The sequence below is a fragment of the Hemiscyllium ocellatum genome, chromosome 36 (assembly GCF_020745735.1).
Source record: "Hemiscyllium ocellatum isolate sHemOce1 chromosome 36, sHemOce1.pat.X.cur, whole genome shotgun sequence".
NCBI classification, from domain to species: domain Eukaryota; kingdom Metazoa; phylum Chordata; class Chondrichthyes; order Orectolobiformes; family Hemiscylliidae; genus Hemiscyllium; species Hemiscyllium ocellatum.
The window spans coordinates 44,902,413-44,923,714 of NC_083436.1; the positions used below are offsets into that span (position 1 = coordinate 44,902,413).

General features: G+C 42.9%; 1 protein-coding gene across 1 annotated transcript in view; it reads right to left on the bottom strand.

Moving 5' to 3' along the window:
- The window catches only part of pkd2 (polycystic kidney disease 2), a 32,861-nt gene extending 11,843 nt beyond the window's left edge, over window positions 1–21,018 (bottom strand). Inside the window, exons 1-7 of the mRNA XM_060851572.1 lie at window positions 20,388–21,018; window positions 14,283–14,396; window positions 8,477–8,610; window positions 7,351–7,601; window positions 6,124–6,348; window positions 1,421–1,649; window positions 701–871 (exon numbers count right to left, since the gene is read on the bottom strand). Coding sequence (XP_060707555.1) covers window positions 701–871; window positions 1,421–1,649; window positions 6,124–6,348; window positions 7,351–7,601; window positions 8,477–8,610; window positions 14,283–14,396; window positions 20,388–20,739 — 1,476 coding nt within the window. The 5' untranslated portion in view covers window positions 20,740–21,018. The remainder of the gene's footprint in view (window positions 1–700; window positions 872–1,420; window positions 1,650–6,123; window positions 6,349–7,350; window positions 7,602–8,476; window positions 8,611–14,282; window positions 14,397–20,387) is intronic.
- Between the last annotated feature and the right edge of the window lie 284 nt (window positions 21,019–21,302).

Here is a 21,302-nt window from a genome sequence, read left to right on the forward strand (position 1 = left end):
ACGAAATCATTTAATTGTCTGAAACACTTCAGCTGAATCACCCGTCACCCAGTTATGGAAGGAATGTTGTAATATCATCACTGGACTCATACTTGAGAAAACCAAGTTAATACACTGAGTCATCAGTTCAAATCCCATAGCAGCACCACAGGAAAGGTACATTCAGTTGATTAGTTTGGTCTCGGACAGTGAAACCCATCTGGTTGACTGATGTAATTAAGTGACAGAAACCTGATTGTCCTTACCAGGCCTGGTCTACATGATTCCAGACAAACAGCAATGTGGCTGAAGTTTAACTATCTTCTGAACTGACCCTACTGAGACACTCAGTTCAGTCAGGAATGGGCAATAAATGCTCACTTTGTCAAAGATAGCAATGCCCAATGAAAGAACAAACTTAAAAAATACAGTATTCATCCAGCTCCCACCCTTTCAGGAGCAATGACTACTGTATGAATGAAAATACAGCCATGAAGTGGGGTTAGTAACCTATCGCCATGCAGCAGTTCACTGTAACATGTGGGCCAAATTTTAGCATCTTATACCCACCCTCATAGTTCACTATCCACATTTAAACATAAACATAATCATTATTACAACTTAATTGAAAATAAATGAAATCAGGAAGTTAGGAGTTTAAAAGGTTGATCAAGGAACTTAATCTGGATGTTCAAGTTGTATAACCTGGCTGTATACATACCTTAATCCATACAAAAAATATAACCATTGCTGCCATGTTGTTAAACTGAATCTGCCAATAAGCTAGAGATTCAAGATTGGGGTATGAATTCTGGTTCTCCAGTGACTCGCCCAAAAGCTCATTCACTATTGATGTGCGATAGATATTGATGCAAATTGCTATCAAGGATAACTGGAAAACAAGAAATTAAAACAATTACCTAAACCATTGAGTCAACATCACAAAGTTATACAACTTGAGTCAAGCAATGCTTATTTGGGATGAGGACGGGAGGGCACAAGAACCCAAAAATGAGAAGTTATGGTAATACTCATTGAGCACTCAACCAACACAAGATCCATGTGTGCAGTACCACTACAGAGGGTGTCCAGAGGAGGAGGAGGAGTTAATTGTTTTAAGGTACAATATTGCACAAGTGAGGAGACAGGATATGCAAAAATGCCTCATATACTTTTCCAGGTCCCAGAAATGAAGGCCTGAGAAACTAGCAGGGGCGAGAATTTCCTATGTTAAAACAGTGATTACACTTTGCCAGCTGTAAAGTGCTTTGACATCCCGAGATCACAAAAGGTTCTATTAAAATGTAAGGTTTTCTCGTTTCTATAAGTAGTGTTGCTGGCAGAAGGTCTTTCTTTCATTTCGCTAGTAATGTTAGTTAGTAATTTGAGGTTCCAGCACAAAATGCAGGAAAATAATTTCTTTCCACGGATGGACACTTACCACAATAATCACAACATCCAAACAGTTCCAAACACTCTTGAAGTAACATAACTTGTGAATATAGATCTCCAGAATCTCCTCAATTATGTAGTAAAATATGAAAATACAGAAGGCAAGTTCACAAGCTGCCAGGAAATAGTCAAATGAGGATACATAGCGAATGAGTTTCACTGTCTGAAACTGCCATGATGAAAGAGCCCCGCCTGTTGCTGGAAATTCAACCACCAACCTAGGCAAGTGGGACAAAAAGATCATTTTTGAAAGATAGGACTAACATCACTTAATTCCTGATTTAACAGAGATTATATTAAAACAAAGTACATACAACAAATTGTGAATGGTCAAGATACATCACACAACCCACAGAGTTAGATGAATAAAGGTTAGAACTATCTAAAGCAAGTCCCCTGATTTCCCTCGATTATTCTGGACTACTGTCTACAATTGTGGTTCTCTTACATAAAGGAAGGATATATTTGCATTGGAAGCAATTTAGCGAGGGTGAACCAGCCTTAATCCTGGGATGATGGGGTGGTCTTATCGGGTTTCAACTCATTGGAGTTTAGAAGAACAAGGAGTGATTTACAGAAACAGATTCCAAGAAGCTGAGATAAGATCAATGATGGAAAAATGTTTCCTTTCATAGGAGGGGCACAGATTTAAAATAAGGGGTTCCACATTGAAGACAGCAATGAGAAGGAATGTATTTTCTGTCAGGAGATGAACAATTTTCAGCATCACCTTTTGTGCAGTGAGCAGTAGAGGCTGGGTCATAAAATACATTCAAGACTGAGTTAGATAGACTTTGAATGAGAAGGAAGAGAAGGGTCATGGGACACCGTCAGGAAAGTGGAGTCCTGATGGTACTGAATGGAGAAGCAGATTTGATGAGATTGACAGCCTAAGACTGATCCCATTCCTTCAGATCTTATGTAATCAGACACAATTAACTGAAAGAAAACACTGTCAAAATTCAAAATGCTCTCTGGCAATTAGGTATATTGCCAACTTGAAAACAAATGAACTTTCTGCAAATATCATTTGTTACTTTTGGTTGAAGTGACAAATAGCTGAATAATTGCCAAATGAGGGAGAGGTTTGTTGTGAACTGCACTTTCACCGAGGAATCAGAGCAACCCCTAGAAAAATGGTGCCACCAGGTATTCCAACCACCCCTCCAAGAGGACCTAATAGTGCAGAAAATTAGGAGGATTCCTGCAGAAATTCCAGATCATGATATATTGTAGAAGCCAATCTTATTTGACCATACTCAATAATTTTACAGAAGGGAACAATCTTGCCCACAAAGCACCTAAGGAACATATACACAATTCTAAAAGTGGTTGCTGGGCCACTGTTTCTCTACCCACAGATGCTGCCAGAACTGCCGAGCTTCTCCAGCATAGTTTGCTTTCGATCACCAACGTCCACACTCCTTTGTTTTTCTCTCTAAGAAACATGAACAGCAGCATTGCCAATAGTTTCAATCACTTCAAGATTCCAAATGTGCTTGATGTATATTCACTTCTTTGTATTTCTTCACAGCTGTCACCTTCTGGTTTAGGTCAGAAACCACATGACACCAGGATATAGCCCAACAACTTTATTTGAAATCTCTTCACCTGATGAAGCAGCAGCACTCCGAAAGCTTGTTAAATAAATCTGTTGGACTATAACTTGGTGTCATGTGTCTTCTGACCTTGTCCGTCCAATCCAACACCAGCTCCTCCACATCACACTTTGATTTCTCATACTTGTAGATATTAAAAAGGCCTCCATTGCATTTAATACTTACTTGAGGTCCCACGATTAACCTGCATTTAGACTAACGTTTGCCTTTTTTTAAAAAAAAGGCAGAATATTTTATAATAATTTGAACTAAGGCTTGTTTTTAAAAATGTCCAAATTCTACTTTAACCCCTTCACTAACGACAGAAAATGATGAATGTACGTCCTCTTCAAACTTTGTTACTTATAATTTAAATTATGCAAAACTGATGATTTTTGTTCAATTAAACTTGGATTAGAGTGGTGCTGGAAAAGCACAGCAGTTCAGGCAGCATCCGAGGAGCAGGAAAATCGACGTCTCGGGCAAAAGCCCTTCATCAGGAAAGAGGCAGAGTGCCTGAAGGGTGGAGAGATAAATGAGAGTGGGGTGGGGGTGGGGTGAAAGTAGCATGGAGTACAATAGATGAGTGGGGGTGGGGATGAAGGTGATAGGCCAGGGAGGAGGGTGGAGTGGATAGGTGGGAAGGAAGATAGGCAGGTAGGACAGGTCATGGGGACAGTGCTGAGTTGGAATTTGGAACTGGGGTGAGGTGGGGGAAGGGGAAGTGAGGAAACTGGTGAAGTCCACATTGATGCCCTGGGGTTGAAGTGTTCTGATGCGAAAGATGAGGTGTTCTTCCTACAGGCATCTGATGAGGGAGCAGCAATGAAGGAGGCCCAGGACCTCCATGTCCTCGGCTAACTTGGGGGGGGGGGGGGGGGGGGGGGGGGGGTGGAAAAGAGTTGAAATGTTGGGCCACAAGGTGGCGTGGTTGATTGGTGTTGGTGTCCCAGAGATGTTCCCTAAAGCGCTCTGCTAGGAGGCATCCAGTGTCCCAAATGTAGAGGAGATCGCATTGGGAGCGATGGATACAATAAATGATATTGGTAGATGTGCAGGTAAAACTCTGATGGATGTGGAAGGCTCCTTTGGGACCTTGGATGGAGGAGAGGGAGGAAGTGTGGGCACAGGTTTTGCAATTCCTGCGGTGGCAGGGGAAGGTGCCAGGACAGGAGGGTGTGTTGTTGGGGAGCGTGGACCTGACCAGGTAGCCATGGAGGGAACGTTCTTTGTGGAAAGCAGAAAAGGGGTGGGGAGGGAAATATATCCCTGGTGGTGGGGTCTGTTTGGAGGTGGCGGAAATGTCGTCAGATGATTTGGTTTATGCGAAGGTTGGTAGGGTGGAAGGTGAGCACCAGGGGGTTCTGTCCTCGTTACAGTTGGCAGGGTGTGGTCTGAGGGCGGAAGTGCGGGATGTGGACGAGATGCGTTGGAGGGCATCTTTAACCACGTGGGAAGGGAAATTGCAGTCTCTAAAGAAGGAGGCCATCTGGTGTGTTGTGTGGTGGAACTGGTCCGCCTGGGAGCAGATATGGCGGAGGCAGAGGAATTGGGAATACGGGATGGCATTTTTGCAGGAGGTAGAGGTGTAATCCAGGTAGCTGTGGGAGTCGGTTGGTTTGTAAAAAATGTCAGTGTCCAGTCGGTTGTCATTAATGGAGATGGAGGGGTCCAGGAAGGGGAGAGAGGTGTCAGAGGTGATCCAGGTAAATTTAAAGGTCAAGGTGAAATGTGTTGGTGGAATTGATGAATTGCTCAACTTCCTCGCGGGAGCACGAGGTGGCGCCAATGCAATCATCAATGTAGTGGAGGAAGAGGTGGGGAGTGGTGCCAGCGTAACTACGGAAAATGGACTGTTCTACGTAGCCAACAAAGAGACAGGCATAGCTGGGGCCCATGCGTATGCCCATGGCTACCCCTTTGGTCTGGAAGAAGTAGGAGGATTCGAAGGAGAAATTGCTAAGGGCGAGGACCAGTTCAGCCAAACGAATGAACGAGTGTGTTAGTGGAAGGGTACTGTTGGGGACATCGGGAGAGGAAGAAACAGAGGGCTTGGAGGCCCTGGTCATGGCGGATGGAGGTGTAGAGGGACTGGAAGTCTTGGAGGAGGTGGAGTACGTGGGTGGTGTCTCGAACGTACGTGGGGAGTTCCTGGACTAGAGGGGGATAGGACAGTGTCGAGGCAGGTAGAGAAGAGTTCAGTGGGGCAGTACGAGGAGGTCTCCCACAGCACATTTTTTTTTTTACAAACCCACCGACTCCCACATCTACCTGGATTACCCCTCTTCCTATCCTACCTCCTGCAAAAATGCCATCCTGTATTCCCAATTCCTCCACCTCCACCATATCTGCTCCCAGGAGGACCAATTCCACCACAAAACACACCAGATGGCCTCCTTCTTTAGAGACCGCAATTTTCCTTCCCATGTGGTTAAAGACGCTGTCTAACGCATCTCCTCCACATCCTGCACCTCTGCCCTCAGACCCCACCCCTCCAACCGTAACAAGTTCAGATACCCCCCCGATCCTCACCTTCCACCCTTCGCATAAACCAAATCATCCAACGACATTTCCACCACCACCAGGGTTATATTTCCCTCCCCACCCCTTTCCACCTTCCGCAAAGACCGTTCCCTCCGTGACTACCTGGTCAGGTCCACACCCCCCAACAACCACCCTCCCACCTGGCACCTTCCCCTGCCACTGCAGGAATTGCAAAACCTGCACCCACACCTCCTCCCTCACCTCATCCAAGGCCCCAAAAGAGCCTTCTACATCTATCAAAAGTAGATACTGCCTGAACTGCTGTGCTTTTCCAGCACCACTTTAATCCAGAATCTGGTTTTCAGCATCTGCAGTCATTGCTTTTACCTTAGATTAAACTTGTTCAATTCCAAATAATGCTGACATATCATTTATAGCAATAAACCAAACTGCAGAGCACAACACAGGTAGAAAAACATTTTCCTTAAATATAGCAGAATTTCACCTCCTGTAAAAGTCAGGACATTTTTCTTTTACAAAAGAAAAGCCACTGAGTTTGAAGCTTCCTGCATATATGACAAACAAGAAAAGCATTTAAAACTGATCATACCTGATCACACAAAACAAGTTAATGTTAGCATTGTAGACGGAGAAAGTAATAAACACAACCCTGGTGCCTCGATCAAGCCAGAGGTTCTCTTTCAGCAGTTTTAACTTGGTCATTGTCTCATCTCTATTCCTTGCCAGGTCCAGGTAATATCCAGCTCCACTGTAGGTCGCAATTAACCCCCAGTAACGGGTCTCTTTCAAATCTTCTTCACTTGTATAAATCCAGCTGGTTTATTTTGCAAAGTGAAGTGAAATAATTACCTCATAAAAATCTGATTGCAACAGAACATGTAAAACTTTAAGTACACTTTCACATAATTCACTAAAGCAGCCATTCTTTGCAAGTGACCAAGGATTATGTGTTCCAGACTTTTTGACTACAGAAGATATCACAATTGACTCTGATATCATCTACAACAAATTGCCACAAAATTACTCTTTCTTAGATCAAGAAACAACAAATAACAGCAACAATACTTGTTAAGTATTTTTGGTGCCCGAACTGCTTTCAGCATCACAGGGCCTGAGCTACTGCCTGGCTGAGATCAGTCAATTCAGTCCAGGCACAGAAATCAAATCTGGGCGTCAGCAAAGTGTGGTTACACTGACCCAATGTGAAAAAACAACTGTGATTATTTGAAAGTAATACAGTGAATTATCTTAACTGATTAACTGGAAGAATTAGAACCAGCTGATAGACGGCAACGTAATGGAACTTGTGTGTCAGTGGAGCCCATGTTTTGATCCCCACAGAGGAAGCTGAAATGGAAAGTGATCCCATACTCCCAAGAAAGTGTACCACAACAGGGGTGAGTCAGTAACAGGACAGCACCACAGTAAACCCAACTCATTCCAGTTAAGGTTATAGACTACAGCATTTCCCTTTGTTTCCTTCTCTGAAATATTTAGGGTGTCGACGCATTTTGCTGCAAATGCAGTCAAAGCACAAAATTAAATTCATATGCTAAGCACAAAACCTCTCATACAGGATAATGCTGACAGGGAGAACAGTCAAAGTGATTGCATCACCACTAGTGCAAATGCCAAATGTTCCATTAAGAAAATTAAAAATCAGATCCAAACAACTTCTCACAGCTGCCCAGCAGACGTCATTGTCATTTCAAGATTATGTTTTCCATTGTGCAGTACAGTATTTCAGACAGTCATCACTCATTATGAAGAATTTTCACAAAACTATAGCAGAAATTAAAAATAAAATGATACATACGCTGTTTTATCCATCAGGCCAAATGGTGATGTATCTTCATTTGCAACTGAATAGACATCATAGCATTCCTTGATTTCATCTTTCAGATCTTCATGTATTTTACATGATTCATTCTTCACTTTCAGCTGCCTTATGCGAGGCACTCCCAAAAGCAGATTTTCATAGTAAATGAAGCTTCTGTTCTCAGCCAGTGTTTCATTATTATACCACATATCCCAATAAAGTCCATCTAACAAAGGGCCTTCTGCAAACTAGGAAAGATGATATTTAACACACACACACTGGATTATTCCCAATCATCTGTGAAATGTATCAATACCTAAAGGGTCTTTTGAAAGTATATATGCATACTTTTCTTTGAATCTGTAATTTCAAATGAAGACTCTTCCAGCTCCCCTCGCTTCACCACACCGCCCCCCCCCCTCCCCCCCAACCACTATATGTCGTGTAGTTGACCCAGAGGGCTGTTGGAGAGTGAATTTAGGTGGACTCAGGATGCTATTGGGGAGTAAATTTGAGGATTTTGACCCAGTATCAATGAAGGGATGTAGTTCCAATTCAAAATAGGATGAGGGGACTTTCAGGTAGTAGTGATCCCATGCATCTGCTGCTCTAATCCTTCCTTACTTTTATTATTGCAGTCTCTCTCAAACCTGGCTTCCAGATGCCATATTTGTCAAACATCTTTATCAATATTTTCCATCACAAAAATCCAGGTTATTACTTATAGTAGACAGAAACTATTCACCAAACGTTTTGTTATTTAAATTCTGTAACACTTCTCAACATATCTTTCCTCAGACATCCTCCAATTTAGTTTTATGAAGGGAGGTTTTTAAGAAGTTTTTTTAAATTGATTTTTTTAAAAAGCTATTCCAACCCCACTTCCAACAAATAGAAAACCCTTTGGTAAATGACAAAGGCACTTCAAGAAGGTGTCCAACTCTAGTTTTCTTGCAATAAAACAACACTTGGATATACCCAACTTACAGTAACTTTAAAACTAAGGCCACCAGATAATCTACAATATAAATACATACAAGTACGAGAATATGAATCATGGTTCATTATGCTTTGTGGTTGTATTTAACTCCTTACATTTGAAGTGTTCAAACTGCAACAGTACCTTCCAGAAATCATCCATGTTGGACACACTTCTGAAGTTGGTGTTTTCGTTTTTGGAAAAGGGAGTATCTAGGAAGAGACTGGCCATGACTTTGGTATAGTAGTACATATTGGAGCTGACCATTCCATAGGTCACTGTAACACAAGTGCAAACATATATGGAAACTTTATTACAAATGTTCATTCTACAGATTTTAAGGCATATAAACATTTTCAACCAGTTGGGATCCTCATGACAGTGCACATGAATACAGTGCTGTACAAGTTTAAGTAACTGGGACTGTTGAATTGGAATATTTTAGCGGCTCAATATCAAGTTGTGAGAAATTAACATAGACATACGCCACTGCATAGACCCGCTCATTCAAATGCATGGCTAATGTTATTGATTTATCTCTAGAATAAAGCTTAACTGGAGCCCTAATCTATTTTAAAGGCTGCATGTAGTGACACCTTCAGTCCCAGCTAGAATGGAGGCCATGTCTTATCTTTCCTCTGTCAATCACAAACAAAATTTGAAGTGAAATGCAAGATGCAAAAGGTTGGATATGAATTGCAAAGCAAGTTAGTTAAATTTATCTTTTCAATTTCTTACTTCAAAAACCTAGATGATAAATGGCAAGGTTTATCTCAAGAGCTAAAGAACTAAATGGCATTAAACCCATTTCTTAAAGAAACCTCACAGGCAATGTGAGTAACGCCACAGGAAATTTTTTTTTAAACTATTCATTACTAACGATTAACTATTTGCATAAGGAAGGTGATAGCCTACTGGTATTATCACTGGACTATTAATCCAGAAACCCGGGTAATGCCCTGGGGACCTGGGTTTAAATTCCACCAATGGCAGATGATGGAATCTGAAACTAATAAAAATCATGCATTAAACTTCTAACGATCATATTTGGCTATCCTAAGAACACGTGCAGTTTGGAGTTTGCAAACTGTATCAACAGGAATTACAAACATCCTGAGAGGATACAAGAATTTCTTAGCTCTTTCCATAAGACAAACTTGGGATTGAATTCCAAATGTTATTTTAAGCAAGGGATTGGTCAATGGTAAAATGCCCTTTTCTATTACAATCTGCCCAGGCAGACAGTAGTCATTTTGGTGGTTCTTGTCATGGGAAGGAATCTACATGTTTACTGTGAATTAATTGTCTTTGCTCGGTCATTCACTTTTATATTGGTTTTATATCAAGTTAGAAAACTTCCCCAACACTCTCAGGCTTGAGGAAATTTTATGTTTAAACTTAAGAGTAGCACATTCAATAACCTTGTGTGCTTTAGCACGTAATTTATGGAAATTTTTGTTTGCTACGGATTGTATAAGTCAGCAAACTCACCAGCAGAGCACAAAGATACATTTAGCATTTCAATGCTTCTGATTCCAAAACCTCTAGACCTTAAGCTCAGTAATGACAGGCCTCTTTCAAGTGCTTGCAGATCCCAAGACATCCCCAAGTTATGTCAATGTCCTAGCTCATGCTGAATGGCATTCAACCCATCTCTTAAAGAAACCTCAGGCAATGCGAGTCATGCCACAGGAAATTTATTTTTTTTTAAAACTATGCATTGCTAACTATTAACTATTCACATAAAGGAAGGTGATAGTCTACTGGTCTTATACTGGACTATTAATCCAGAAACCCAGGTAATGCCCTGGAGACTTGGGTTTAAATTCCACCAATGGCAGATGGTAGAATTTGAAACCAATAAAAATCATGGATTAAACGTCTAATGGTGATAGTGAAGCTTTTGCCAATTGTTGGAAAAACTCATCTGGATCACTAATGTCCTTTAGGGAAATCTGCCATCCTCACCTGGTCTGGCCTATGAGAGGTGTCAGGTCTATAGCAATGTAGTTGACTCTCAACTGCCCTTGGGGCAATTAGAGATAGACAATAAATACACATGCCAGCAAGAACAAGGTCAAACAACACATGCCAAAGTTTCACAATGTACAGGCAGCCGCCAGTTTCGTATCAGCAAGAGATTTTGAATCCTAAAACAATGAAACAAAAAAATTTGGTACAGAGTGAAGAAATCAAAATTAGAATTAAAATCCCTACAGTGTGGAAATGGGCCCTTCAGCCCAACAAGGTGACACCGAGCCTCCGAAGTGTAACCCATCCAGATCATTCCCCTATATTTATCCCTGGCTAATGCACCTAACCTCCACATCCCTGGACACTCTGGGCAATTTAGCATGGCCAATTCATCTAACCTGCACACCTTTGGATTGTGGGAGGAAACCGGAACACCCAGAGGAAACCCATGTAGACACGGGGAGAACGTGCAAACTCCACACACAGTCGCCCAAGGCTGGAATCGAACCCAGGTCCCTGGTGCTGAGAGGCAGTAGTGCCAACCACTGAGCCACAGTGTTGTCCCAAAATGAGGAAGGGATGTCAAACTTTATAAGAAAGTAAGCAGTTAGATCACGGAATCCTTTGCTGTATGGAGCAGGCCATTCAGCCCCTTAACTCCACACTGACCCCCTGAAGAGCATTCCATACACACCCACCCCTCTCAACCCTGAATTTCCCATGGCTAACCCATCTAACCTGCACATCCTGGCATAGTATCAGCAATTTAGCATGACCAAACCACCTAATCTGCACATCCTTAGACTGTGGGAGGAAACACGCAGAGACGTTTAAAATCCACACAATCGCCCGAGGTTGGAATCAAACTTGGGTCCCTGGCGCCGTGAGGCAACAGGGCTAACCACTGAGCCACTGTTCCACCCTGCGTTATGACTCAGCTACAGCACTTCCTATATCTCTGGGCATTACAATTTCTAAGAAAGTCATGGCCTTGGAGAAGCTGCAGAGGAAAGTTACTGTCAAGAGTGTGGTGCTGGAAAAGCACAGCAGGTCAGGCAGCATCGACAGGAGAATCGACATTTTGGGCAAAAAGCCTAGCATATGCACTCCTCACTTTCACCTAGAGGAAGGTTACTGATACTTGGGATGAGGGACTTCATCTGGGCAGAGTACAGAAGCTGGGATTGTTTCCTTCACAGCAGAGAATCCCAGAAGCAAAAAATAATCAACATTAGAGGGGTATTAATGGAAGCAATGTGAGAAGCTTCCCTTTGGGAGATCTTTTTCTTAAAAACATATCAACTTACTATGACCTGAAATACGTTGCCTTAAAGAATGGTACAAACAGATTCTACAGTAATTTTGCAAAGGGAACTGGAAATCTATTTGATTAGAAAAAGAATTGCTGGGCTACAGGGAAAGAGGAGTGAGATTGATGGGATGCCCTCATTCCTGATGAAGAACTCATGTTCAAAACATTGACTGTCCTGCTCCTTGGATGCTGCCTGACCAACAGTGCTTTTCTAGCAGTACACTTTTTGACTGGGATACCTCAAGAGTCAGCAAAGACAAGAAATGGTCTTGTGCACTGTATAATCCCACAGTTCTAAGTTTATCCTATTCCAGAGTGTCAAATCATTCCCCTGAATCCGATCAGGTGGTTTTACCAGCTGGTTAAATTTTTCAAGATGAACAATCTCAACCGATATAAACTTTACTGAATCCATCCTGAACACAAGTGAAATTAGTCTTTTTGCAACCAGAGGGTAGGGTGTAACTCACTGGAGTAGAAATCCATGGGGTGGGGCATCTTACTCACTGGAATAGAAATCTAGAGGTTCAGACTAATGTGCTGACATGGATTCAAAACCCATCGGGACAGCTGACCACATTTAAATTACATTAATACTCTTGGAATGTAGTCTCAGTAGTGGTGCCAATCTGACTCACTAACATCCTTTATGGAAGGAAATCGATTGTCCGCATCTGACCTGGCCTATGTATCACTCCAAAAGTATAGCAATGGGGCTGACTCTTAATTGCCCTCAAATTGTCGAGCAAGCCACTCAGATCAAGGGCAGTTAGGAGATGGGCAACAAATGCTTGCCTTGCCAGTGATGCCCACATCCCTCAAAAGAATTAAAAAACACATCAATTTCTATCCACCTTCAACAGCACAACAGCAGTCTACAAAGAGAAAAAAAGCTGAAGAATTCCCTTTGAATAGTTAACAATTTTAAAACGCTAAAGAAAAATGGAAGAACTGCAGATGCTGGAAATCAGAAACAAAAACAGAAATGGTTTGTAAAATAAGCAAATCTGGCAACATCTGTGGAGACAAATCAGAGCTAATATTTCGGGTCCAGTGGCCCATCTTCAGAACTCAGTTCAATTCTGAAGGGTCACTGGAGCAGAAACATCGGTGTGATTTCTGATCTCTGCTTTGTGGCTAAGGAGGATAATGGCTTGTTGATCTTTCCGAAAATGTTTGAGTACAGGAGCAAGGTAGTCTTACTTCAACTGTGCAGGGCCTTGGTGAGACCACACCTGGAGTACTGTGTGCTGTTTTGGACTCCTGAACCATACATAGAGTGCAGAGAAGGTTCACCATAGATTCCTGGGACTGTAGGTTTGCTGTATGAGGAGAGATTTAGGTTGACTGAGCCTCATTGGAATTCAGAAGAATGAGAATGGATTTCATTTAAATGTATAAAGTTCTGACAGGATTGGACAGACTGGATATAGGGATCATGCTCCTCCTTGTACACTGATTCAGAACAAGGGGTCATGTCTCTGGATACAGTGAAGGTCATTTTGGACTAAACAGAGGTGAAATTTCTTGCTCAGAAGGTGATGACCCTGCAGAATTGTCTTGTACAGAAAGCTGTGGAGCTGACGTAACTGAATATACTTAAAAGAAAGAAATAGATAGATTTCTAGAAGTTAAAGGTGTCAGTGGATATAGGGAGAGAGCAAGATATGAAACAGAAGATCAGTCATGAAGGAGCAGGCTTGATGGGTCAAATGGTGTCCTCCTGCAGTTATTTTCTATACTTTTTATTGCATATTCTGTAGTTTGGTCACTTGTATGAGGGATGCCTCAGTCTTGGCTAATTGTGATAAATACTATTATCTAATCTAGTGCACAAACTTGTTGCGTTAATCCAGCATTTTCTGCTTGTTGGAACACATGCACATTTCTGCTTCTCCCTCCAACCCTAGGCCTAAACCTCTGGGAATGGAAGAAAATTATGAGAATCTCAGGATCAAGCAAACAATTGCTCATCCATCCAAGCTGACCTGCCTCTTAATGAGCTATAAATTCATATAATACTGCAGGTGGAATGAAATGCTGAATTTATACGGAGAGAAAAATACCTACATGCATAGAAAAGTGGGAAAAAACCCTCAAAAAGAAAACAGTCCTGATAGAATGGCAGAGTGGTTGGTACCACTGTCTCATAGAATCCATGTTTGATTCCAGCCTTGGGCAATTGTCTGTGTGGAATTTGCACGTTCTCCTCATGGGGGGGGTCCAGTTTCCTCCCATAGTCCAAAAATGTGGAGGTTAGGTGAATTGGCCAGGCTAAACTGCTGTGTGTGCGCTGACTATGTCGGTTAACTATGGCAAATATGCCGTTACAGGGATAGGGTGGGAGTCTCAATGAGCCGAATGGCCTCGATCTACACTGTAGGGATTCTACAATTCTTTCCAATGATTTCTATTAGCATAACAGATGGAAAGCAGACTCACATGAAATATTGCTGCTTCTACAATTTCAAAAATTTAATTAGGATATTCCTAATCTTACTGAAGTCAATGAACTTTTGTGGCCAACACTTGGAAAAGATTCCATTGTTATGAACAAATTTCAAAATCACCATATAGAGAACACACATCATTCGGAATGTATAGAACTCAAAATAATACCACTATTTCTTTTGGCTCAACTAAGCAACTAGAGATTCCACTTACAGACACACAAAATCACCAGGAAAATACTATAGGTCACCAACTCTCGCAGCATTCTCTTCAGGTATCTTTCTCTGCTCACAGGGTGATCCACAGTCAGTCGTGTTCCCCATAAAGCTTAAAAATGAATAAAACAGGAAAGCATCATGAACTTTCGTAAAATCAGGCTACACAAAATTCAGCAACATTAAAAGTTTCAAACAGTTATAAACCAGTATACCATTCCAAAGAGGGTTATTACAAAGCAAAAAGATTTAGACTTCAAACTTTAGAGCACAAATACACATCAAAAGATCAAATTCCACAAATGTTTAAAATACCATAGTGATATAGCTTTGATGAACCACAAAAGCAATTTTTAGATGAACCCAACCACTGCATGATGTATCACGTCACATTCTCTTGCTTTAGCGTTTTGGATACACCACAAAACCATTCAAAGGTTTCCCTTAGCTATCAATGTTCCATCAGGATATCGTACTCTGTCAAATAGCCTAAAGTCGAATGAGCAACACATCCACTGACCTCCCCGACAATCAGAGATTTTACATATATTATTTGCTCACGGGAAGCAGGTGCCAACGACTGAGCCAGCATTTATCGGTCATTCCTAAATGCACTGTAGAAGGTGACTCCACTGAAGAATGTTTGGTATTTAACAATGGTGCTTCTTAGGAGGATTTCTGGATTTATCCAAGGAAAAGACTAACATTTAATAAATTAAGGTAAAGCCACTGCAGTCTTACCAGACAATTGGACTGTTTTCTCAAGAGAGAGAAGATTGGCAGGGGAGAGGGATCAGGTGATGGGAGAGATTGGGAAAGAGTCTTTCATGACAATCTCGGTTGGTGCAGGAATTGAAAACACACTGTTGGTATCACTCTACATCACAAAGCAACTGTCCAGCCAACTAAACTAAACAACCCCCAAACACTCAATATAACCACCGGTACAAAGTGGGAAATAGCTGTGTCAGGGAGCTGCAACTGAACAACAAAGCAAAAGGTCACAAAATCAAAGTTGACATGAACAGATCACATTCCTACCGGCTGGGCAGACGGAACTGTTTCTTATGGAACCAAACACATTTCAATAATAACCTCAAAGTTTAACAGTGAATCTAGTTTCTGATGAAATACAACTTTTAAAAATTTTAAATTAGTGCTTAAAAAAGCCAAATATCCACTGCGCCTGTCTCAATGCATACCTGCCAGTTAGGCATAGATGATTATTGCTGCGTTAGGCCTGGCCTTTTCTTTGAGGTTTAATGGGGGTTTGGCAATGCCTCACCATTTGAACAAACTGCCACCCCAGTCTAAATTTATTCCCAATAAGTCATAGAGGCTTACAATACAGTAAAAAAATAGCCCATTGCCTCCACACCATTCAAAACAAAGCACCTGAGTATTCCAATCCCATTTTTGAGCCTTGACCCCTAGCCCAAAGAGAGCAAGAGATTTTAGGGAGGGAATGCCAGAGGTCATAGCTCCAGACAACTGAAGTCACAGCCATCAACGGTGGAATGATGGAAAGTATGGGTTGCCTGACAGGCCAGAATTGGAGGAGGGCAGAGGTCTCAGAGGATTATAGGAGGTTAAGAGATAAAAGGGGTGGGGTGTAGGGACTGGAAGAGGTTACAGAAATAGTGAGGGGTGTAAGGATGAGAGGATCTTACAGATATAGGGAGGGCTAAAGGGACTGGATGAGGTTCCAGGGATAAGTTGGGGTGTATAGGCTGGAGGAGATTACAGAGAAAGGAAGAAATGTAGGGGCTAGAGGAGGTTAGAGATAGGAAGGGAGAGAAACCATGGAGGAATATGAAAAATGAGAGAGAAATTTGAAGTCAAGATAGATAGAGGCCAGGAGTGGGTAAGGACATTCAGTTTCTGTCATAAAAGATACAAAAATAAATGTATTGTTTGTTTATAGGATTTGGGTGTCACTGCCCGGGTTTGTAGTTATTGTCCATTCCCCAGCAGCAGGGTATGTTATGGTGGCATGGTGGCTCAGTGATTAACAGAGCTGCCTCAGTGCCAGGGACCTGGGTTCGATTCCAGACTTGGGTACTGTCTGTCTGGAGTTTGCATATTCTCCCCATGTCTGTGTAGGTTTCCACCGGCTGCTCTGGTTTCCTCCCACAGTTGGTTTCCATTTGACTCTTTCTTCCTGCATTTCATTTTAGATTTAGCATATCATTAAACAACTGAAACCTTCCTCTAGACATTAGACATCCCGGATTCAATACTCGGAAAATATGCAGAAGATTGAAATTCAGGCCGAGTGCTAAGTTTAAACTATCCCCACTGTAAGAAAAGTGCCTGTACTTTGAAGTAACTGATTGTAAGCACAGCACCTAGGGGATTCTGAGACACATAAGGCAATGCAATCCAAGCTCTTCTTTAGTACAAGAGCAAGCACAATTATCACATTTTCAGATTAATTGCTTGGAACTTTCAATGTGCTAGGAATATATTTCTTCTCCCATACTCAGTGGCACAGCTTCTCTAAGCCAATTAGATTTTAAACATTTGTGGAAATTGTCACAGTTAACACTAGGAATAATGAACTTTGATTCTACTGTGCATTAAAAACAACTTGTGGAACACATAACATACTTTTACAAACTTTGTTCCAATTTTCAAGCCCAAACTATGAAAAGTCATTTTTATAAACTTTTTGAAAAGTAATAACAGAAAAAGTTACATTACTATTCACAAACCTCACAAAAGTGTTACAATTTTTCATGTCCAAACGTTTTGCAGTGAAAGTTTGTTAAAGACATTTGCAATGAATGGTGAATCCAGAGCCAGGGGTCAGAGTTTCAGGATACAGGATAGACCACTTAGGCTTGAGAAAAAAAATTCCTTATTCAAAGGGTAGAAAACCTACCGAATTCTCTCCCACAAAAGGTGGCAGAGGTCAAGTCATTGAATACATCTAAGAAACAGATAAACTTTTTTCAGATTTTAAAAATATCAAGGGTATGGGGAGAAAGGAGTCAAATAGTATTCAGGTAGAGAATCAACCATGATCATATTGAAGGGAAGAGCAGGCACCAAGTGCCAAATGGCATACTCTTGCTCCTAACTTTTATATGTTCCTATATTAAAATCTGTTTTTAAATATTTATGACATTATGTTAAAAATTATTTTGCATAAAGTGCAAAACATTTGAAAACCACAACACACTTCTACAAACTTCAAAGACAATAGTGTCATTTTAACTTTTTTTTGTAAATTTCTTTTAAAAGTTTATGACCCAGTGTATGGAAAGGGGCATGTTAGATATCCAACTTCTCTTTGGAAATGGGGCTTGAATTTGTTCCAGAGTGGTAGGTCTTATCCCACATTGATTTTTTTGTTGTTGTAAACAATCTTTTCTTCTGTAACGTCCAGAGAAGCTTCACTAGGTTCATCTTAGATATGGAGGGACTGTCTTATGAGGAGAAAATGAATAAGTCAGGCCTTTCCCATCGCAATTTAGCAAAACGAGGCAATCGTATGGAGACATGCAGAATTCTTGAGGGAGTTAACAAGAAGTGTGTAAAGGTTGTTTCTCCGTGTGGCACATTCTAAAACCAGAGGGTATAATCTCAGAAATAAGGGGTCACACATTTAAATCGAGATGAGAAGGAATTTGTAGAATTCTTTACCACTCTTATGGTTGGATCATCAAATATATTGGGGCAGCACGGTGGCTCAGTGGTTAGCAATGCTGCCTCACGGCACCAGGTACCCAGATTCTATTCAACCCTTGGACGACTGTCTGACTGGAGTTTGCATATGAGAACGTAGAACATTACAGCGCAGTACAGGCCCTTTGGCCCTTGATGTTGTGCCAACCTGTGGAACCAACCTGAAGTTCATCTAACCTACACTATTCCATTCTCATCCACATGCCTATCCAATGACCATTTAAATGTCCTGAAAGTTCACAAGTCTACTACTGCTGTAGGCAGTGCATCCCAAGCCCCTACTACTGAGTAAAGTAACTACCTCTGACATCTGTCCTATATCTATCATCCCTCAACTTAAAGCTATGTCCCCTTGGACTAGCCATCACCATCTGAGGAAAACGGCTCTGACTGTCCACCCTATATAACCCTCTGATTATATGTCTCAATTAAGTCACCTCTCAACCTTCTTCTCTCTAAGGAAAACAGCCTCAGGTCCCTCAACCTTTTCTCATAAGACCTGCTCTCTTCACCAGGCAATATCCTAGTAAATTTCTTCTGAACCCTTTTCAATGCTTCCACATCCATCCTATAATGCGGTGACCAGAGCCGTACGCATTACTCCAAACGTGGTTGCATCAGAGTTTTGTACAGCTGCAGCATGCTCGCACGGTTCCAAAGCTCAATCCCTCTACCAATAAAAGCTAACGCATTATACGCCTTCTTAAAAAACTTATCAATCTGGGTGGCAACTTTCAAGGATCTATGTACCTGGACTGAGATCTCTCTGCTCATCTACACTACCAAGAAATCTTACCATTAGCCCAGTACTCTGCATTCCTGTTACTCCTTCCAAAGTGAATCACCTCACACTTTTCCACATTAAACTCCATTTGCCACCTCTGCAGTTTATTTATGTCCCTCTGTAACCTACAAAATCCTCTGTCACTATTCACAACTCTACCGACTTTAGTGTCATCTGCAAATGTACTAACCCATCCTTCTCTATCCTCATGCAGTCATTTATAAAAATGACAAACAACAGCGGTCTCAAAACAAATCCTTACGGAACCACAGTGGTAACTGAACTTCAGGATGAATATTTCCCATCAACCACCACCTTCTGTCTTCTTTCAGTTAGCCAATCTCTGATCCAAACTGCTAAATCACCCTCAATCCCATGCCTCTGTATTTTGTGCAATAGCTTACTGTGGGGAACCTTATCAACTGCTTTACCCGCATCCACCTGTTTGGTCACCATCTCAAAAGAATTCAATAAGGTTTGTGAGGTACAACTCCCCTTCACAAAATCGTCTCGACTATCCATGAGCAACTTATTCCTCTCTAGATGATTATAATTCCTCTCGTATAACCCTTTCCAACACTTTACCCATAACCGAAGTAAGGCTCACTGGTCTATAATTTCCAGGCTTATCTCTACTCTGTTTCTTGTACAAGGGAACATTTGCTATCTTCTAATCTTCTGGTACTATTCCTGTAGACAATGGCGACAAAAAGCTCAAAGCCAAAGGCTCAGCTATCTCCTCCCTGGCTTCCGAGAGAATCCTAGAATAAATCCCATCCGGCCAGGGAACATATTTTTACACTTTCCAGAATTGCAAACACCTCCTCCTCCTTATGTGCCTCAATCAGATCTCAGTGCGCAGGTACATAGATCCTTGAACGTTGCCACCCAGGTTGATACGGTTGTTAAAAAGGCATACGAATGTGTTAGCTTTTATCGGATTGAGTTTTGGAACCATGAGATCATGCTGCAGCCATACATGTTCTCCCTGTGGCTGTGTGGGTTTCTGCTCGGTGCTCCCGTTTCTTCCGACAGTCCAAAGATGTGCAGGTTAGGGTGGATTGGCCATGCTAAATTGCCCCCATAGTGTTCAAAGATGTATGGGCGAGGTGGATTAACCATGGGGTTGCAGGGATGGGGGGGGGAAAATGGGTCAGTGTGGACCTGTTGGGCCAAATGGCCTGTTTCCACACTTACCCTAACTATCCCTCACCCCCTCCACCTCCCCTTACACCAATCCCCAGTCCTGAAGAAGGATTACACCCGAAGCGTTGACTTCATCATCTCCGGATGTCGCCTGGCCTGCTGTATTCTTCCAGCCTCCTGCTTGTGTACCTTCTCCGAGCCGCATTCCCAAGGACAGGCTCTCACCCAAAATGTCGATTCTCCTGCTCCTCGGATGCTGCTTGACTGGCTGTGTTTTTCCAGCAACACCCAACTCTGATCTGCAGTCCTCACTGGCACCTACATGCTATGAAGTTGGAGGCTGACACAGGAAGATTATGGGGAAAGGAAGCGAAGTAAGAGTGGAGGATTTTCAGATCATTCAGTTGAATGACAGAGCAGACTAGATGGGCTGAATGGCCTGTTTGTGCTCCTGTGTTTTATGCTCTCGTTTGTCTCACTCACCTCGGGCTTTCTGCAGGAGGCTCCGGGGTAGGGCTGCCCGGAGCTGCTGCTGCTGCTGGTCCTCAGGACCAGGGCCGGGGCCGGGGCCGGGGCCGGCCTCTCCCCGGCTATCCGAGCCTCCCGTCCCGCTGCTGGCGCTGATCCCGGCCCAGTCCAGCTCCTCATCACCGGGCTCGTATCCCGGGTTCTCCCGGCTCCAAGCCTGGCGGGAGGAGGCCGAGTCCGGAGCTCGGATCCGCCGCATCTCCAGCTGTTCGGTTCCCTGGGTGCGGGACCCGGCAGCCGGGGTGAACCGGCCTCCTCCCCCCGCCGGTGCTGCTAGCGGCGGCTGAGGCCGCACCCGGGAGCTCATGGCTCGGGCCCGGGCTCCTCACTGCCAGCCCCAGGCTGCGCGTCGCCCCTAGCAACCGACTAGGCCGCAGGCTTCCCCTACTCCCACAGCCGGCCTTGCCGTCGCTTTTCTTCTTTATCCCCACCGCGGGAGCAAATCAATCCGAGCCCGTCATTCTCGGGTAGCAGACCCCCTCACCCACCGCCGGGTTACACATAAACCAAAATAAACATCCCGCTTCTCTGAGAAATATAGGCCGCGGCTTCCCCTCCCGGTCACAGGCCGCAATCCGGAGGTGGACCAATCACAGCCCGGCATTGGGCAGATGGGCGGGACTATCGTCACCGCTAGCCAGTCGGATTCAAGTCGGTCTCCGCTAAGACCAATCAGCGGTTGGTACCACCCAAGAGATGGGCGGGAAATTGACTCACTCAATCGTCGTCCGGCTGCTGGGCGAATAAACCAATCACTACCCGGATTTCGGATGAGTTAATTGATCGGTCTTTGATGGGCAGGCCGAGTGACCAACCATAGCCGAGATCTTGTCAGAGGCGGGACCAGGAGCCGATCAACCCTATCAACTG